Source organism: Meriones unguiculatus, chromosome 8, assembly GCF_030254825.1.
Source record: "Meriones unguiculatus strain TT.TT164.6M chromosome 8, Bangor_MerUng_6.1, whole genome shotgun sequence".
Classification (NCBI taxonomy): domain Eukaryota; kingdom Metazoa; phylum Chordata; class Mammalia; order Rodentia; family Muridae; genus Meriones; species Meriones unguiculatus.
Genome location: NC_083356.1, coordinates 119,183,487 through 119,202,603, shown reverse-complemented (window position 1 = coordinate 119,202,603; position 19,117 = coordinate 119,183,487). Strand labels below are relative to the sequence as shown.

The 19,117-nt window shown below is 40.4% G+C and overlaps 1 protein-coding gene across 1 annotated transcript in view; it reads right to left on the bottom strand.

Annotated features, from left to right (window-relative positions):
* Positions 1-19,102, bottom strand: part of Cir1 (corepressor interacting with RBPJ, CIR1) — a 30,585-nt gene extending 11,483 nt beyond the window's left edge. Inside the window, exons 1-7 of the mRNA XM_060390447.1 lie at positions 18,942-19,102; positions 17,741-17,835; positions 14,436-14,509; positions 13,949-13,959; positions 13,801-13,865; positions 13,414-13,462; positions 11,870-11,987 (exon numbers count right to left, since the gene is read on the bottom strand). Of these exons, the coding sequence (XP_060246430.1) occupies positions 11,870-11,987; positions 13,414-13,462; positions 13,801-13,865; positions 13,949-13,959; positions 14,436-14,509; positions 17,741-17,835; positions 18,942-19,013 (484 nt within the window). The 5' untranslated portion in view covers positions 19,014-19,102. The remainder of the gene's footprint in view (positions 1-11,869; positions 11,988-13,413; positions 13,463-13,800; positions 13,866-13,948; positions 13,960-14,435; positions 14,510-17,740; positions 17,836-18,941) is intronic.
* Positions 19,103-19,117: the final 15 nt, after the last annotated feature.

The window sequence follows — 19,117 nt, the reverse complement described above, 5'->3', positions numbered from 1 at the left end:
AAAACCTCAGATCAATCAAATGAATGAAGACTCTGTTGGCAGTTAGACTCAGGTTACTGGAAATATTAAAAGTAGTTCTTCAGAGAGAATGGAGAAAGGGCCATAGCACGCTGGCAGTAACCAGAAAAGCTAGAACAGCCACACTAATCTGACACCAGCAGAGTTCAAAGCAGGTGTCTCAGTTAGCAGGCCTAGTGCTGTGAAGAGACCCTTTGACCATGGCAGTGCTTACAGAAGAACACATTTAATCTGGGCTTGCTCACAGTTCCACAGGTTTAGTCCACTATTTTCATGGATAATGGTGGCGCGCATGATGGCATGCAGGCACACACGGTACTACAGAAGTAGCTTAGAGCTCTACATCTGGATCCACAGGCGGCAAGAGAAAGCCGCTGGGCCTGGCTTGGGCTTTTGAAACTCCCGGTGTTACACCTCCTCCAACAAAGCCACACCTCCTAACCCTTCTCACACAGTGCCACTTCCTGATGACTAAGCATTCAAACCTATGAACCTATGGGGACAGTCTTATTCAAACCACCCTAGCAAGGACAATTATTAAGGATGAAGAGAGGCATCCTTAGTAATTGTGTTGTGTTAACGGCAAAGAATAAATTCTTCAAAAAGATTCTGTAATCTGAAGTCTGTACATACCTAAGAACAGTATCAAAATATGTGAGGGAAAACTGATAGACATGTTTATTATTATTATTACTATTTTTTTATAAATAGGCAAAGCCACTGTTATTTTGGAGACTCTGACATTCTTGTACCAGTTGATGGATCCAGCAAGCAGGAGGTAACAGTGAACTGACCCATGCAACGGATCTAGAGAATATAGATTTTACCCAGTAATAGAGTACACACTTTTCTCACACTACTGTATGGCAGTCACCAAACAGTAAACATTCTGGGCCACACAGCCCAACAAATAATAAAGAATGGAAACAAATAATAAAGAATGGGCTGGAGAGATAGGTCAGCAGTTAAGAGCACTGGTTGCTTTTCTAGAGATCCTGAGTTCAATTTCTGACACCCACATGGTGGCTCACAACCACCTGTAATGGGGTTTGATGCCCTCTACTAACCTTTCTGTTTACACAGGCAGAGCATTCATATAAATAAATAAATCTTAAACTAAAAATAGAATGGAGACTGTACAACACCTACTCTCAGATCACAAAATTTAAACTAAAATCTGTAACAGAATAACAGAATATCTCACAATATCTGAAGCGAAGAAACACACTTCTTGTAACACACAGCAAAGAGGTGTCAGAACAGAGTAAAAAAGTACTTTGAATTAAGGAAATAAAAACATGACAGCTGCCTCCTAAAGAAATTGGCTGGCTTTTGTCTGCTGTTGGACAAAGTGTCTCCATAGTTGAGATTTGTCAAACGTTAAGTGTATAAGAAGTCTGTATCTGGGTGGCAGGATGGACTATGTTGGTAATTCTTGCTATGCAAGCTGGACAACCTGGGTTTGCTGGGACCCACACGAGATGAAAGGAGGCGCAACTCCAAAATAATGGTTTAAAGAAAACAACAAACCAAAGCTGACAGGACAGTTTATGTTACCAGAGTAACCACCAGTGAGCCAAGACAGCTCAGATTAAGGAGATGGCTAGAAATGGTGGCAGGACATGTCAGAAAGACAAACCATGTGACCAGAGGGCTGGAGACCGAATTCAACCATGGTACCTGACCTAATCTATGTAGTTAATCCATCAACAAGCACTCTGGGCAGTTTAGGTGCACTTCCCTGGCCAAGCACACGTGTAGCACGTCCTTCCGTCAGTGCATTGGAGGTGACAGTGTCTGTCTGTCTGAAGCAAGCACAGTGGAAGTTTCATGCTTGTTCTGTGTGGCTCTTCTGTTGCTGTCCTGCTCTAGATCCTTTCTGCTATAAACTACAGTTAAGAAAAGTGCTTCCCTGAATTCTGAGTCAGGAACCCTGGGCTACAGAGGAGGGCATCCTGACTGGCGATGGTTTTGGTGAGTAGTCTGGGAACTCCCAGCCCTACAGTAGCTGCTGTCTTAGATCAAGGTGGTCTTTTTGAAAAGTTCTGACCTAACTTAGGGTAGTTAGTGTCAGAAATCACTAAATAGAGAAAAAACATGAGAAGATGTAAACCACTGCAATAAAATTTATCAAAAACCATAGGATACAGTAAAACATGTGCTTAGAGAGACTTATACTATTAAATGCACAATTTAGAAAATAAGAAAGATTTAAAATTAATTCTATGAGGCAGTGGACGGCTCAGTAGGTAAAGGCATTTGCAGCCTAATGTCCCAGGTTCACCCCATGGTATACATACACTGACTCCCCAGAGTTGGCCTCTGAACTCCACGTATGTGCACACTCGTCCAGAATGAATGTAGGAAAACATGTTTAAATCAATTCTGGGGCTACAGGCATAGCTCAACGGTAACGCACTTGGCTGAGCACGTTCAGGCTGTGGTCAGCTCTGCATCGTGAGCCCAATCCCATTCTACAGTCCTCTCCAGAGAACTCTGTTCAGCTCCGTTCCCCATTTTGTAGTTGGATTACTTGATTTGTTGCTTTTTAACTTCTTGAGTTCTTTATATATTCTAGATATTAGCCCTGTCAGAGATAGAGTTGGGGAAGATCCTTTCCCAGTCTGTAGGCTCTCGTTTTGTTCTGATGACAGTGTCCTTTGCTTTACAGAAGCTTATCAATTTCATGAGGTCCCATTTATTGATTGTTGATCTTAGAGCCTGTGCTGTTGGTGTTCTGGTTAGGAAGTTGTCTCCTGTACCAATGAGTTCTAGGCTCTTCTCCACTTTTTCTTCTAACAGATTTAGTGTGTCTGGTCCTTAGTCATGAGGGAAATGCAAATCAAAACGACCCTGAGATTTCACCTTACACCAGAATGGCTTACACCTTACATTAGAATGGCTAAGATCAAAAACTCAAGTAACAATACATGCTGGAGAGGATATGGAGAAAGGGGAAGCCTCCTCCATTGCTGGTGGGAATGTAAACTTGTACAACCACTTTGGAAATCAATATGGTGCTTTCTCAGACAATTAGGAATAGTGCTTCCTCAAGATCTAGCTATACCACTCCCAGGTATATATCCAAAATATGCTCAAGTACACAACCAGGACATTTTCTCAACCATGTTTGTAGCAGCTTTATTCGTAACAGTCAGAACCTGGAAACAACCCAGATGTCCCTCAACTGAGAAAAGGATACAGAAATTGTGGTACATTTACACAATGGAATACTACTCAGCTATTAAAAACAAGGAAATCATGAAATTTGCAGGCAAATGGTGGGATCTAGAAGAGACCATCCTGAGTGAGATATCCCAGAATCAGAAAGACACACATGGTACATACTCAATTATAAGTGGATACCAGACCTATAAGATAGGATAAACATACTAAAATCTGTATACCTAAAGAAGCTAAGCAAGAAGGAGGACCCTGGGTAAGATGATCAATCCTCACTCAGAAAGGCAAATGGGATGGACACTGGAAGAGGGAGAAAACAGGGTACAGGACAGGAGCCTGCCACATAGGGCCTCTGAAAGACTCTACCCAGCAGTGTATCAAAGCAGATGCTGAGACTTATGGCCAACCTTTGGGCAGAGTGCAGGGAACCTTATGAAAGAAGTGGGAAATAGTTAAGACCTGGAGGGGACAGGAGCTCCACAAGGAAAGCAACAGAACCCGAAAAATCTGGGCACAGGGGTCTTTTCTGAGACCAATTCTCCAACTAAGGACCATTCATGGAGATAACATAGAACCCTTGCTCAGATGCAGCCCATGGCAGCTCAGTATCCAAGTAGATTCCCTAGTAAGGGGGACAGGGACTGTCTCTGACATGAACTCAGTGGCTGGCTCTTTAATCACCTTCCCTGAGGGAGGGAGCAGCCTTACTAGGCCACAGAGAAGACAATGCAGCCAGTCCTAACGAGACCTGATAGGCTAGGGCAGATGGAAGGGGAGAAGGACCTCCCCTATCAGTGGACTTAGAGAAGAACAGGGAGGAGATGAGGGAAGGAGGGTAAGATTGGGAGGGGATTTGTGAAGGGGGCTACAGCTGGGGTACAAAGTGAACAAACTGTAATTAATATAAAAAAATTAAAATTAAAATTAAAAAAAAAAAAAAGCCCAATCCCAAACCAAAACCAAATGCTATGCCTTAAAGAACAACAAATTAAACTCAGTAAGAAACAAAATTGAAAACAGGAATACTGAAGAGAAAAATTCACCACATTGAAAGCTACTCTCTGGAAAGACCACTAAAGTGAAAAAGCACTAGCTAGGCTAACCAAGAAAAGACAGGAGACACGATGGCCAATAATGAAGAATGAAGGGACACCACTACACACCCCAGGATATCAGAAAAGCAGCAAAGGAGCATGATAAAGAATTCTGTGTCAGCTGGCGCAGTGGCACACACCTGTAGTCCCAGCACTCGGGGAGGAAGAGGCAGGCGGATCACTGTGAGTTCAAGGTCAGACTGGTCAACAAAGCGAGTCCAGGACAGCCAAGGCTACTCTGTCTTGAAAACAACAACAAATTACTGTGTCTTAGAGCTTTATTTATATAAAATGAACCAAATGCCAGAGGACAAAAATCTAAAAACAATTCAAGAAACTTAAATAATAATAATAATGACCTTCAAAGACAGAAAGCTGCAGGCCCAGATGGATTTACTAGCTAAATCTATCAAGCATCTAAAGGAGACTATAAAAGGACAAAAAGCTGCAAGCCAATATCTCTCATGAACACAGATAAATAAATCCTTAACCATGGGTTAGCAAATTGATTCCAATAATGTATAAAAACAACTTATATCACAACCAAATAGGTTTTAATCCTGATATGCAAAGCTGGTTCAACATCGGAAAATCAATTCATGCAGTGGGGTGTGGTGTATGTACCTGCAAACCCAGCACTTGGGAACAGAGGCATGACAATCCAAAGTCTGAGGTTAGTCAGAACTGCACAGTAAGTTTTGAATCTAGTTTGTTAAGAAACCAAATGTTTCTGAGGAGACCTAGGAGGCTAGGGTCAGAGGGAAGGGGAGGAGGACCTCCCCTATCAGTGGACTTGGGGAGAAGCATGGGATGAGATGAGGGAGGGAAAGAGGGTGAGGTGGGGAGTGGCTGAGGGAGGGAGCTACAGCTGGGATACAAAGTGCATCAAATGTAATTAATAAAAAAATAACTTAAAAAGAAACCTAATGTACAAAATCAATTAAGGTAACCCACAAACCATATTATCAGGCTAAAAAGGAAAACTAATGTGATCCTATACTACATTTACAAAAATAATAAAGTTGAATGTTTCTAAATGGTGCATCTCACTGGTCCATAATCCTAAAAACCAATGACTGGCATTATCAGAGCTTTAGAACCAGTTCAACTACTTTCAGTATTGGTAAAGCTAAATTAAATGGTGGGCATGATGGATGGCTAAGCAGCAGGCTGGCATTAGCCACTCAAAGTGCTTCAAGCCCTTCCACACAGTGACTGCTTAAGGCTAACATCTGCACCCTAAGACAGAAGCCTGAAAGCCAAGCAAACAAGAATATGCAAAACCTTCCCTAAGAAAAGGAAGCATTAAGAAATAGTTTCACTTTTTATTTCATGAAGACAACCTGACCAACTGTTTCATGGGTAATTACACACACTTGTTTATTGGTGGGCTAGGTTTATTATATGAAAATTCACACTACTGCATAAATGTTTAAGCATAATAGGAAGCTCTACTCCATGGAAGAGTGCAATATTCCCAAACAGGCAAACCTACCGGCATAAAATACATTATGGGCTGCCTTTGGAACTAAAGCATGAATGAAAGCTCAAGGATTAGTGAAAATGTCCTAGAACTGATTGCTGTAGATATAAAACTCTGCAAATGGATTAAAAGCCACAGAACTGTACGCGTTTGAAATTATAGCTCAAAAAAGTTGATAAAAAAAAAGCGCTTGTAATTTCCCACTCTACTTTTCCAGAAGTTTAATTTAACAGACTTAAAAATTAGGAGTCAGTAGTGAAAATCAAGGTGACAGGGCTAGGGATCTAGCTTCAGATGGTAGAGTGGCTCCCAGGGTGCACGTGGCCCGGAGTCTGATCCCCAGAGGGGGAGCAGAAAGATCAGGGTTCCAGGTAATCTCGGCTATGTATACAGGTTAAGCCAGGCTCAGGCCACATGACACACTGTTAGAAAGAAAGAAGCTACCCAAAATAGAATAGGCATGTGGGCAAGCCGTTTAATTATACTGTAGGAAAGATTTTATAAGAAGTCCTTCACTGCTGAAGCTTACAAGTTTGGAAGGTAATTTTGATGTGTCTGGAGTGGATGGAAACTTACAAACTTAAGATGATCTTATCAGCTGAAAAGATATTCTAAACCAGCTTAGCCCAAAGAAGCATTTTGATTGCCTAATTTAACTCTGTAAAGGAGAAGTAAATCTTATAGCTGGTCTCTGTAAACCTCACAGCTGGAATATTCTAACAGCACCTTGCAGTTTCCAGTGATCAAAGTAAGTTACTTTCTATACTATACTAAGAATTTCATAATAGAAATAATGTCACGCCAGGGGGTGCGGTTATCATGAAATAATTACACTCCTGGGAGATTACAGGCACAAGGCTGTACCCCAGGGGTGTGATTATCCCATGATAACCACATCCACTGAAATTGCCTTATTGCAAAAATAATCTCTATTCACTGGCGGGACATTATTCAATAGGTAATTTTTTTTTTTTAAATGAAAAGACATTTTTAGCTTGAATCAGCAAGTGGATTAGGAAATTGGTCAGTTTATTTTTTACTGCATTCAAATTCAGAACACACAGCCATTGTTTGCCTTCCTATTTGATACAGCAGTGTTTTGATTTTGTTTTTGAGGAGCTTTTAAGAGTTCCTGTTAGCTTTCATTAAGTGCTAGCGTTAAACTCGGGTCAGACTTTGAAGGCGCTGTTAATGGAACAACGTTATTTAAAATACCCGATCCCCTATGTCTAATTTTTAATTCTTCTAAAACAATGTTCATTAAAAAAATTGAAATGTAATTTACTTTCACTGTTGGAGATACAGAGAAGAAACAACGTAAGGCAAAGTCTCTTAGGCAATCCTAATTAAACCAGTCAAATAAAAGCACTGTTAACATTTTGGTTTTTTTCTTCCAATGCTTTTTCTAAAATACGTGTTTCACTCTAAGCCTACCCAAAGATAAGAGAAACACAAGTCTAACTACTGCTTAATTAATTACAAGTGCCATGGTGCTGGGGCGCAAATTCAGGGCCTCCTGAACTGTAGGCAAGGCCTCTACCACTGGGCTCCGGTCTTAACGTGTGATAAAGAAATTGAGACAGGGTCTCACTGTGCCTCTCTGGCTGGCCTTGAACCCACAGAGATCTGATCAAGTCTTTCTCCTAAGTGCTGAGTCGGCAGTGCACCACCAAGCCAGGTTTCTTCCTATTATTTTAATTGCTGCACAGTAAGGTATGATGTGGTAACTTACTCACTTAATACCTTTTTATTAGATATTTGTTTTTTCTTTTTTTTTTGCTCTGTATTATGCAAAATCTTTAATGAGTACCCATGATTATTTCCTTAGAATGAAAATTTCTGACTTTTGTAAGTTCCACAATTTAAGTAAAGAGAAATGAGTAGTGTCCTACTGAATCTCACTGCTCTTACTTGTGGTTTAGGCGATGGTTCTCAGCCTTGATGATGCACCAGGCACAGATCCTTATGATGCAGCTCAGTCTTTCCACCTCAGCTTCTCAAGAGCTGGCATTAGCCCAGGCATGCCTGACCACACTGGGAACCTGCACTAGTCTGTACAACAGCAGCACAGACGGTGGACATACTGGTCTATTTTATCCTCCTTCAGTTGCAGAGCTTGGTGCCTTAAGACAGTCTTAGTGTCTGTGATATGAAGAATCAAAATCTCTGTATTTATTTGTATTTATTCTTGTACTTATATCTTGTCAATTGGGAAGAAAAAATTGCAAATGGATGTTTCCTTACTTTTGTCTCTCTATAAAGCCTGAAGCAAAAGTTAACCCAGCCTGCTGGTTCTCATTTAGGAGCGCTCTGCGATGCTCCTGGAAGCTGCTGCCTGTGCACACATGCCACAGTGTAGTCTGTTTACAGGCACTGAGCCATGCAGCAACAGTGGAGTTGGAGGATGGCACTGGATTCCCATGGACACAGGCAGTTTTGAGTCACCATGTCGGTGCTAGGAACCCACCCATGCCTTCTGCAAGAATGTAAGTGCTCTGAACTGCTGAGCCACTTCTAAAGCTCCAGGAATTTAGTATTTAGTCAAAATATTTAAGTGGTTCTCAACCTTCCTAATGCTGTGACCTTTTCACATAGTTTCCCATGTTGTGGTAACCTCAACCATAAATTATTTTCATTACTACTTCATAACTTTAATTTTGCTACTGTTACGAATCAGAATGTAAATATCTTGTTTCCCAATGGTTTTAGGTGACCCCTGTGAAAGGCTCATTCAATCCCCAGCTGAAAACCACCACCTTAGACTAAGTTTAGGAAACACAGGCTGCAGCATGAGTAGCCAATCCACTTTTTGTGAGAGCCATTTACATCTGGTTCTAACCATCTAGAGCAACCCAAATTAAAACTTTTGTGCTTACATTTTATTTCTGGTCTTTTGTGCTTTGGTCAAGCTTTCCCCCACAGTAGGTCAACCTTGGCTAATAAGTAGAGAAAATTCATAGATAATTGGGTCTGAGGTCCTGGCTAGACTACAAACTTGGGACTGATTGCCTGTTCCTATGTGACACGTCAAAGTTTTAATCAGATTGTATGAGTAGAATATGTATCTTCTGTAAATTAAAACACAAAATTCAAAACAAAATTTACTGGCTTGTGTGTATAATGACAAATACATAGTTCAAAAAATTACTTGAGAAAGTAGAAAATAAACTATAGTCCTATAGGAATTAATTTTCAAAGGCAGGTCTGGTAACTCAGCCAGTAATCTTAGTCCTAAGGCAGGAGGACTGCCACAATTGGAGGCCATCCTGGGATACACTTACATGGCAAAGTACCTCAACACTGCCCACTACCTCAGTAATTAATTTTCAAATAGAACAAGTGTTCTATCAGGGTGCTATATGACCATCCCTGCACATATGTTAGATCAATGTTTATTTTACTAACTCCATACTGATAACATTTGGGTTGCTTCTAATCTTTAACTACAAAACCCGAGTTTTTGCCCACTATGACATCATCCTGGCCCTGTTTCTAAGGTTATTTTTTATACATACTTTTAAATGGCCTCCAAGAAAGGCTGTTTATCAAAGTGTTTATTTTACCACTACTCCAATACTAGATATATAGTGCTTTTAAAATACAGAAAGAAGAGAACAAAGAGGAGGAAAAGTAGTTTTACAGCAGCTTTACAAATGATGAAAATCGGAGTTATATTACTATCCTTTTTCGAGACAGGGTCTCTCTATGAAGCCTTGCTTGTGGATACAAACATGGTTTTGTTTTAATCCCAGGTGTGAGATGTGGGTCTGATTCAGATAGTCCACAGCAGCAAACTATTTGCCTCATGTGGGCTTTGAGAGGAACTCTTTGCCAATTGCAGATAGTTTAAATCTGAGGACTCTGGAGAGAAAATAAATGCCAGAGCCCAGAGAGTGTGGAGAAGGGAGAAAGAACAAGGCTGCTCCTGTTTCTCCCCTGCTGCTCCTAGTTGCTGTTGTGAGACAAGAAGGTGGAGATCTCCTGAAACGAGGACTGGACTGGCTGCAAGAAACCTAATGACCCTGACCGTCAGGAAGCAGCTAAGAAAGAACTGTGCCCCCTCTCCTATGTGGTGTCAGGGTGTTGGAAGTGATTGGGGTGGAGTATCGAGAAATAGATGTAAGAAATGTAAATAAAAGAGGTTTTAAAAAGTACACCAATGCTTATTCTGGAACTCTCTATGTAAACCAGGTTGACTTCAAACACACTGAGATCCACCTGCCTCTGCCTCCTGAGTTAAGGTGTGTGCTACCACACCTGGGTTATCCTAATTTTTAAAATCAGGACCTGAAAGTCATGTAAGTACTGTGACCTGCTTAATGTTTTAGAGTTAAGTAGGTTATTCCCACTATGATCTATTTTAAGTTGGGTTTTGATGAAACACTGAGAAGGTACTAATAAATTTATTTATTCATTTAGGTTTTTCAAGACAAGGATTTCTCTGTATAACCTTGGCTATCCTGGACTCTCTTTGTAGACCAGGTTCGCCTTGAACTCACAGAGATCTTGATTTACAATTCAGGAGAATTTAAATTTAAGAACAACTTCTGGGCTGGGAAGATGGTTCAGGGAATAGTGTTCCCTTTGCAAATGTGAGGACAAACCTCCAGAACCCCAGAAGCCCAACAAAGCTACAAATACGTATCCATGACCCTACTGTGGTGGGCTGAAGGAGAATGGACCCAAAGGCTAATATTTTCAAATACCAGGTCCCCAGTTGTTAGAACTGCTCAGGAAGGATTAGGAGGTGTGGTCTTGTTGGAGGTAGGCTTTGAGATTTCCAAAGTCCATCCCATTCCTAGTTAGCTCTGTCTCCGACTTGCAGATAAGGATATAAGCAAGCTCTTAGCTACTGCTTCGGCACTATGCACACTGCCATGCTTCTTGCCATGATGGTCATGGACTCTAATCTTCTGAAATGAATCTCAATTCTCTTGGTAATGGGAACTACCCACTCACAGCACTAAAAAAGTAACTAAGACACTAGTGCTCCTAACACAAGATAGAAGTGGAGACAGGACACTGCTCAGAAGCTCATGGACGAGCAAGGTTGGAGCATGTGACATCCACCAACAAGCAAGGTGGAGGGCAAGGACTGGATGACAACAGAGGTTGTCCTTTGATTTCTCCATGTTCACCCTGACATTCATTCCTCCTGGCATTCACATACACAAATGTACATACACATACACAAATGTGCACACACATAAATCTGCATTGCTAACATATGTGCATGCACATGCACACACTCGGAGGAACCACTTCTTCTCCCAGTTTCAGGCTACTAACAAAATAAACAACGTGTTTAATGTGCCTTACTTTAAACGCAAACTTAGTGGTTAAGTTTCTGCCCTTCCAGTGGATGCATTTGGTTCCTAGTACCCATGTCAAACCACCTGTGACTGCAGCTCCATGTGACCTCGTGCTCTCTTCTGGACTCCTTGGCCAGCTACATGCGTAGACATGCATACAAACACACACATACATAATATAAATATTAAAAAAACAAAAAAAGCAAAGCATGGAGGTTGAGACAGGAGGATGTCTTTAAGTTCAAAACCAGCCTGGTCTACGCAGCGTGCAGCCAGGGCTGCATAGTAAGAGCCTGTCTCCACCAAACTATAACCTTAGCATTCAAGAGGTGGAGGCACGCCGACCTAAAGTTCAAGGCCATCTTTGGCTACACAGTGAGTTTGAGGTCAGCTTGGCTTTTATGAGACCTTGTTTAAAAACAACAACCACAGCAAAAAAAACAATAAGTGAATAAATAAAGTTCACAGAAACCTGGCTATAAAAATTAAACTCTATTACAGAGCACTTCAAATTTAACAGACTATGGAGAGGTCCCCCTCATCATCTTTTTGCAGGGAGGTGAGTGATATTCTAGGGACTAGACTCAAAGCCTCACTTTTAACAAGCAAAACACTCTAGCACTGAATTACTCCACTAGCTCTGATCATCCTGTTTTGGGAATGTGAATTAAATTCAAGTACAACAACAACAACAACAAAATCAGTTTAAATAAAAATGTTATTTTATCTTTCTTTGTTTGACAAAATTCTAAAACAAATAAATGTTGTCTAATGCCTACCTGAGCCATCGGTAGGAACTGAACTGGCATTGATTCCAGAGAGACCAAACAAGGGGCATTCTCGATCTGTGTTCACATGACCCCACTTGTGACATTTAATACACCTTACATTTCGAACCTGAGAAATAAACATTATTTTTATTCTCAAATACCAAGAGCCTGACATTCAACTTAGGTGCCCCACTCCACTTTTTTTCTTTTTCTCTTTGGACACAGGGCTTCACTATGTAGCCTTGGCTGGTCTGGAATTTGCTTTGTAGGTCAGGCTGGCCTGAATTCACAGATATATACCTGCTTCTGCTGGGATTAAAACATGCACCACCACACTTGGCTACTTTTTAAAAAAGATCCCAGGAAAAGAGATTCTATATCTATGGTGGGAAATCCAATGTAAATACTAAAACCTTTCACTATAAATTTTGCCTAAAATTTAAGCTGAATCCTCTCTGTGCCTCTTACAGTAAAACAATGTCATCCAAAAGGAATAATGGTAAATATCACATGGTAAAATGTAAAATATCACAAAGAATTATGTCATGGTTTAATTTTAAGTTTCCCAATTTTAATACATTCACCTAAGTATCTCCCTACCTTTTCCTTTTTTTTTTTTAAACATAGGGTCTCCCTGTGTAGCTCAGGCTGAGCTTTCGGTCTTCTTGCCTAGCCATTGCCTTTCCCATGCTGGAAAAAAACACACCTGTGCCACCACACCTGGCTACATTTCTTTTCTTTAAATTTTTTTTTGTCCTGGTCCAAACTGAAGCCAGGTCCTCCTAACAGCGTGAAAGTGCTTTTTCACAGAGCTATTACCTCCAGCCTTGAAGTTTCACATTTCTAAGCCAGGCGTTAGCAAACTTAGTCTATAAAGTAAAAATGGCATTTCAAGCTTTTTATGTCTGCATCTGTTTGCAACTGCTCAACTCTGCTGCTGTGACAGCAGATGTGACACGCACAGATGACTAAGCGAGGTTTCCCACAGGGTCAGCCCTGGAGTGACACCTGACTGCTTCTAAATCAGTAACTCTTTTAACATCTTTTCTTGACCTCACTAGTTTTCTACATTATTTGAAAACTGTAGTGACCTCATCATTATCCCTTCACTAGAGAACTTGATTCTCATCTTCTATTTGCCTAACACATTTCATGTTTTTGCCTCATTCCTATCATCTGACATACAGATAAACCACAAATTTCTTTTTTAGCTTAAACACTGTGATGCTAGTCTGGGTTGGCAACCTGACTACATCTGGAATCAACTAAAATCCAAGTGGCTGGACACTCCTGTGAGCAATTTCTTGATCAGATTATTAAACCCGGGCCACACCTCCTGGTGACAGCCTACATTAAAAAAAAAAAAAAAAAAAAAAAAAAAAGAATTCAAAGAAGGAAGCTTTGCTTTTTGCCTGAATCCCCTTCCAGTATATACAGTTATCCTATCAGTTCTGTTCCTTTGGAGCACTCTAATATAAATATCTTTTTGAAAATAATGTAAAGATATATGTACTCAATAAAAATTATTCTTAAAGAATAAATATGTCACTTGCCTGAATACCAAAGGGCTGATCTCTGATGTTCATATCATCTTTGGCATATCTGTTAAGTACAAAAAAAAAGTATGACTATAGTATTAAGAACAATTTAAGAAAGTCAATGGCATAACCTGAAAAAAGTTCATAGTTCTTAGAACATTATAAAATGCATTATTACTATAAAATGTATAATTACCATCAATTTTTGAGTGTCTACATAGTCTGATAACACAGTTTTTAAGAAGCAAGCAGGTATACAGATCAAGGCTAGAATGGCGCACCCTGGTTGTGTGGTAGCTCCTTAAATACCCTTTCAGTGAGCTACCTGCCCTGGTGAGTAAGCCGTAACAAGTCAGAGGCAAGAAGGGCCGTAGACAACGACACAACACAAAGCAGCCTTACTTTTCTCTCGGAGCGCCTTTCTGCCATTCAAACTTGTATTCTGTCTCTCCTTCTGCTTCTTCTTTCTACAATAGTCAGTAAAAATTTGTTCAGTTTTCCCTAAAATCACAATCAACTATAAACCAAAATTCAGAGAAGAGTACTTTACCTCTTTGTTTTCTTGATTGCATATTCAAAGCACAGAGGGAAGCAGGACACGTTAGAAATGTCAGGAGGAAAGTCTACTACTCATTATGCTGTATTATTTAATTGTAACTTGTAAGAATTTACTGGTTTTTCTTTCTGCTCAAGATAAAACTCCAGATCACTGAAGGATAAAATACAACATTGAAGGATAAAATACAACATTGAACCAGAGTTCAGAATAGGCATGTTAATTCCTAATTTTTAAGCTTTTATATGGATAATAAGAAGGACTACAAGTATGCACACATTAAGAGGATAAATGTACCTCTGTCAAGACTGAGCATTTCTCCCTCAAGGACATAAGCTACTCCAGTAGAAACTATCTTGTGTTTATTTTACTGTGCTAATATCACAGACGAGGAATGGAAAAAGACAGTCAGCTTTTAAAATACTGACCCCTCAGCCCTTACATGTAGCCACATCAAAGCAACAGGACATGAGAAAAGTACCTTTTTTAGCTCCTGGTGGGGCCTCATACATGAAATTCAGGCCGTTCTTTACACGCTCGTCTCCCATAAGCAATCTAGACAAAATAATGGTGAAAGGATGTAATAGCATACCATTTCTCAAAGATGACCCTAAAGGAATTAAGATTCTTTTTGTTACAGATAAAAATTGAGAACGTGCTATCTTATTAGAACTGCTATAAATTTGAGGCTTTCTTTTTACCTCTAGCTCTCCCAATAAAAAAAGAAAAGAGGACATGGTTACTCTTCTAAGATTATCTTAAAAATTATGAAATGCTGCTGAAATAGTTTTGAAATCCTACATGCTGTCATATATTTTGGTGTCACAACTTTTTAAGAAAAATTTTAATTTTGTTTTCTTTCTTGCTTTTTGAGATAGAGTTTCTCTGTGTAACCCTGGCTTTGTAGACCAGTCTGCCTCTGCTGTGATTAAAGGCATGAACCACCGTGACCAGCTATTTTAGTATTTTTAAGAGTGAGAGTTTGTGTGTGTGTGAGTGTGTGTTTGTGTAAATGCACATGTGGAGGCTGTAGGCTAAGGTAGGGTCTTTTTCTTAATCATTTACTTTACTTTTAATTAATTATTGTATGTGGACAGTTCTCTGCTTCTACCTCTATGGGAGTCTTAAAAATTGCACTCACCTTTACCTATCTGACCAGCCCTCCACCCAACTTCTTAAACACGGTCTCACTAACCCCACGGCTCAATGACGGAAGTAGAACAGCTAAGCCACAAGCCCCAGGAATCTCTACCATGAGAGCTCAGGTCCTCATGCCTGCATGACAAACACTGAGCAGACTTCCCAGCCCCAGAACCAAATTCCTTAATGAGAACAAAGATAAAAACAATTTAACAAAATTCTTTAATAGGCTAATACAACAAAGCCAGAAATTACTATGCCTTAAAAAAAAAAAATCTTAGATTTTATAGTTGCAACTTAAGTTTCTTTCCATAGGTTCTGTGCACAGCATGCTGTTGGGCTGTGTAGGAAAAGTCCACAGCAAGCAGAATTCTGTGACAAGTCAAGAGTTAAATCTCAGGGAGGGAGGATGGGATTGGGAGGGAATGAGGGAGCAGGATACAGCTGGGATACAGTTAATGAAATGTCACTAATAATAAATAAATAAATAAATAAATAAGAGTTAAATCTCCAAAATCCAAGTTAAGTATTAAAAAAAGCTACAGCATAAGTATGGAATGTCCTTGTATTTGAAAAAGGCAATCACAAAGTATATACTACATTATTGTATGTAATTCTCTCCTTTTCTCCATTGGATTCTATACCCCCAAAATCTGTAAAACAACTCCCAAACAAAAACAACAAACAAACAAACAAAAAAACCAGAAGGACATACAAATATACGTCTTTATTGTGGGATATTATTTTTTATTTAAAAGGAATGTGTGCTAACGTATGTGGTGGATACCCTTCATAAACATGCTAAGTTATAGCAATCAGGGGCCAGTTTTACGGGTCAGTGGATAAGCTTGCTGACCCACGTTCAATCCTTGGGACCCACAGAGTGAAAACAGAGAACCGTCTCCTACCAAGCTGTCCTCTGACTTCCACATGTGCACCAAGGTCCTCCTATACCCCTATACATAACACACACACACACACACACACACACACACACACACACAAATAAAAATGTGTATTTAAAAAAATAAACTACTCATAAAAGACCCTTTAGTCATTCCCTTATGTGTCCATAATTTTAAAAACTACATATTTATAGGCATAAAGTAAAACGGGATTACTTGTGAGAGGCAGAAATGGTGTAACTTAGGAAATGGGGAATGACTCCTGTGGTGGCCTGACTAGGGCCCCATAGATTCATGGGTTTGAATGCTTGGCCATAGGGAGTGGCACTATTAGGAAGCGTGGCCTTGTTGGAAGTATGTCACTGTGGGGGTTGCCTTTGAGCTCTTAGATGCTCAAGCTATGCCCAGTGTAATACAGTCTGCTCCCGGCTACCTCTGGATCAAGATGTAGATCTCATCTCCGCCAGTACCATGTCTGCCTGCACACCACCACACCACCACGCTCCTCCCCATGATGAGAATGGACTAAACCTCTGAAACTGTAAGCCAGTACGAATTAAATGTTTTCCTTTCTAAGATTTGTCTTGGTCATGGTGTCTCCTCATAGCAATGAAACCCTAAGACAACTACTAATGAGCACAAAATTTCTTTTTCAGGTGATAAAAAAATATTACAAACATAAGCCACTGTGATGGCTTACAAACATTAAGCAAACTTAAAAAAGCTGAGTGTACTTTAAACATCTGTAAATTTTGTCTTAAAAACATTTAAAAATTATAACTCAAGTACACAAAAAGCTTAGCTTCACTAGATATCGAGATAGAGAAATCAAAACTATGAGCTACTACTTCATACTTAGCAGCACGGCTATTAGTAGATGGGCTGAGATGTAACTCAATTAATTGAGTGCTGGTCTACACATGGGAAGCCCTGTGTCCAGTTCCTAGCATCACATACACCAGGGTAGTAGCACACGCCAGGACTTAGGAGTGCAAGGCAGGAGAATCTAGAGTTTTAGGTCATCCTCAGCTACACAGGGAGTTCAAGACCAGCTTAGGCTATGTGAGACTTCTTAACAACAAAAACAACAAATAAAGATTAAAAAAATAGAAGAAGGCAAAATTACAAATACCAAGCATGTAGGAAAACAGCATTCTGCATTAATAGTAGGAAATGTAAAATAGTGTGGAAAAGTTTGGTAGCTCTTTAAAAAAGCTAAACAAAGAATTACCTTAAGAGGCAGCAATTCTGCACCTAAGCACACAAGCAAAGCAACTGAAAACAGCAGTGAACAGATACCTCTAAGTCAATGTCAACAGCATGACCCAATTATCCAGAAACTGATGAACGTCACAGGTTTCAAATGTAAATGTTTCAAAAATAAGTGTTGCTTCACTACTCCATTAATTAGCCAGATGCAAACACAATGAAAGCAGCTAAAAGGTCCCATCCTGGAAGCAGCCAGTGGACTCTAGCCACCACACACAGGGCAAAGACACCCAGTTTCTCTTCTAAGCGTCCTGAGCATCCTTTTATTTCAGCGTATTACAGAGAAACCTTTCTAATCCGTCTCAGTCGCTAACACTCTTTATTACTTCTGCAAGCTCTGCCTCATTTAGGACTTGCTCAAAGACTGCATGAGTCAAATTAACATTATGTGAAGAATAGGTGAAGTTGAAAAAGGTAACCACGTGTACTTTATGGGAGTGAAACTGCCTTAGTGATTATTCTAAAAACTTACCTGTTATCATATGACTCTTGTTCTTTAAGGTACTGTTGCATTAATTCTTCTTGTTTCTTTTTATCATATGATATTTTCTGTTCTGCCATCCATACCTATATTAGTGAAACAAAATATAATTGAACAACTGGATTCGAATTAAAGAAGAAGACTGATTTGTACAAACATATGCATGTAAGTGTGGCGTCCAGGGGTTAGGAAAACAAACTATCTTCTGAACCGGGTGTGGTGGTGCACACCTTTAGTCCTGACACTTGCTGTGAGTTCCAGGCCAGCCTAGTCTCCAAAGCAAGTCCAGGACAGCGAAGGCTACACAGAGAAACTCTGTCTTAAGAAAAAAGAAAAAAGAAAAAAAAAAAAAAAAAAAACAAAAAAAAAAACACCAAACAAAGCCATTCTCCACTTTACTTATTGAGGCAGAGCCTCTCACTGAACCCAGAACTTAACAATTCCACTAGCCTAGGTACCAGCTCGCTCTCCCGTCTTCATCTCCTGCATAGTAACATATAGGACCCACAACAGGTTTAGAAACAACTAAAGTTTAATATATGCTCCCAAGTTTGTGTACTTCTGAGTACTTTTCGTGACGCACAGTGCTAAGCCTTCATTTTGTGTTTCTAGTCTTTTCCCATATTATTTCACTTAATCTTCCTAACAACTTTAAAACTTAGGACAACTGACACTGATCATTCCTAATTGGTAGGGTAGAACGCTAATGATGATGACATTAAATATTTTGTGCGATGCTTCAGGGCTAAATGTGACTGTACTGAACTAACGAATCCTGGTCTGACGCCAAAGCCCAGACACTCCATTTCGCGCTGTAACTCTTGCCACAGTCCTTCTGGGCCCAGCCCACGGCTGACCTGTATTACTTGAAGGCGGCCATCAGAGAGCACACTAGTGGGTGGGAGATGTGGGGTGGGGAGCGTGAAAGCAGCAGTGGCTTTCTCTCGGAAGATCTCTTCACACACGGGAGCAGAGCCTTGGTCTTGGGGCTCTGGGGGATGGACCCGGAATGGGCCGAAGACAGTGTTACCGAACTATGGCGTCAGTCTCCACACTGACAGGCCGGACTTCGGGAACCATTCGGTCGGTTGGGTTAGCTAGGAGGAAGCGGGGACGGCTCCAAACGTGCAGAGGACACGGCTGTCTCAGGGAGCTCGGCTTAGCGCTGCCCTCTCCGGATCCCTTTACTCACCTTCTTGATGTTGGATTTGGACGCAGGATGAAAGTCCTTTTTGCACATGAAATTGGCGAACGACTTCCCCATCTTGGAATACGAGACGGCGCGGCCAGCCTACAGCTCTGCAACGAACGTAAACAAACTCCCCGAGCGTCACCGGAACTGTTAGGCGGGCATCGGCGAGAACTTCC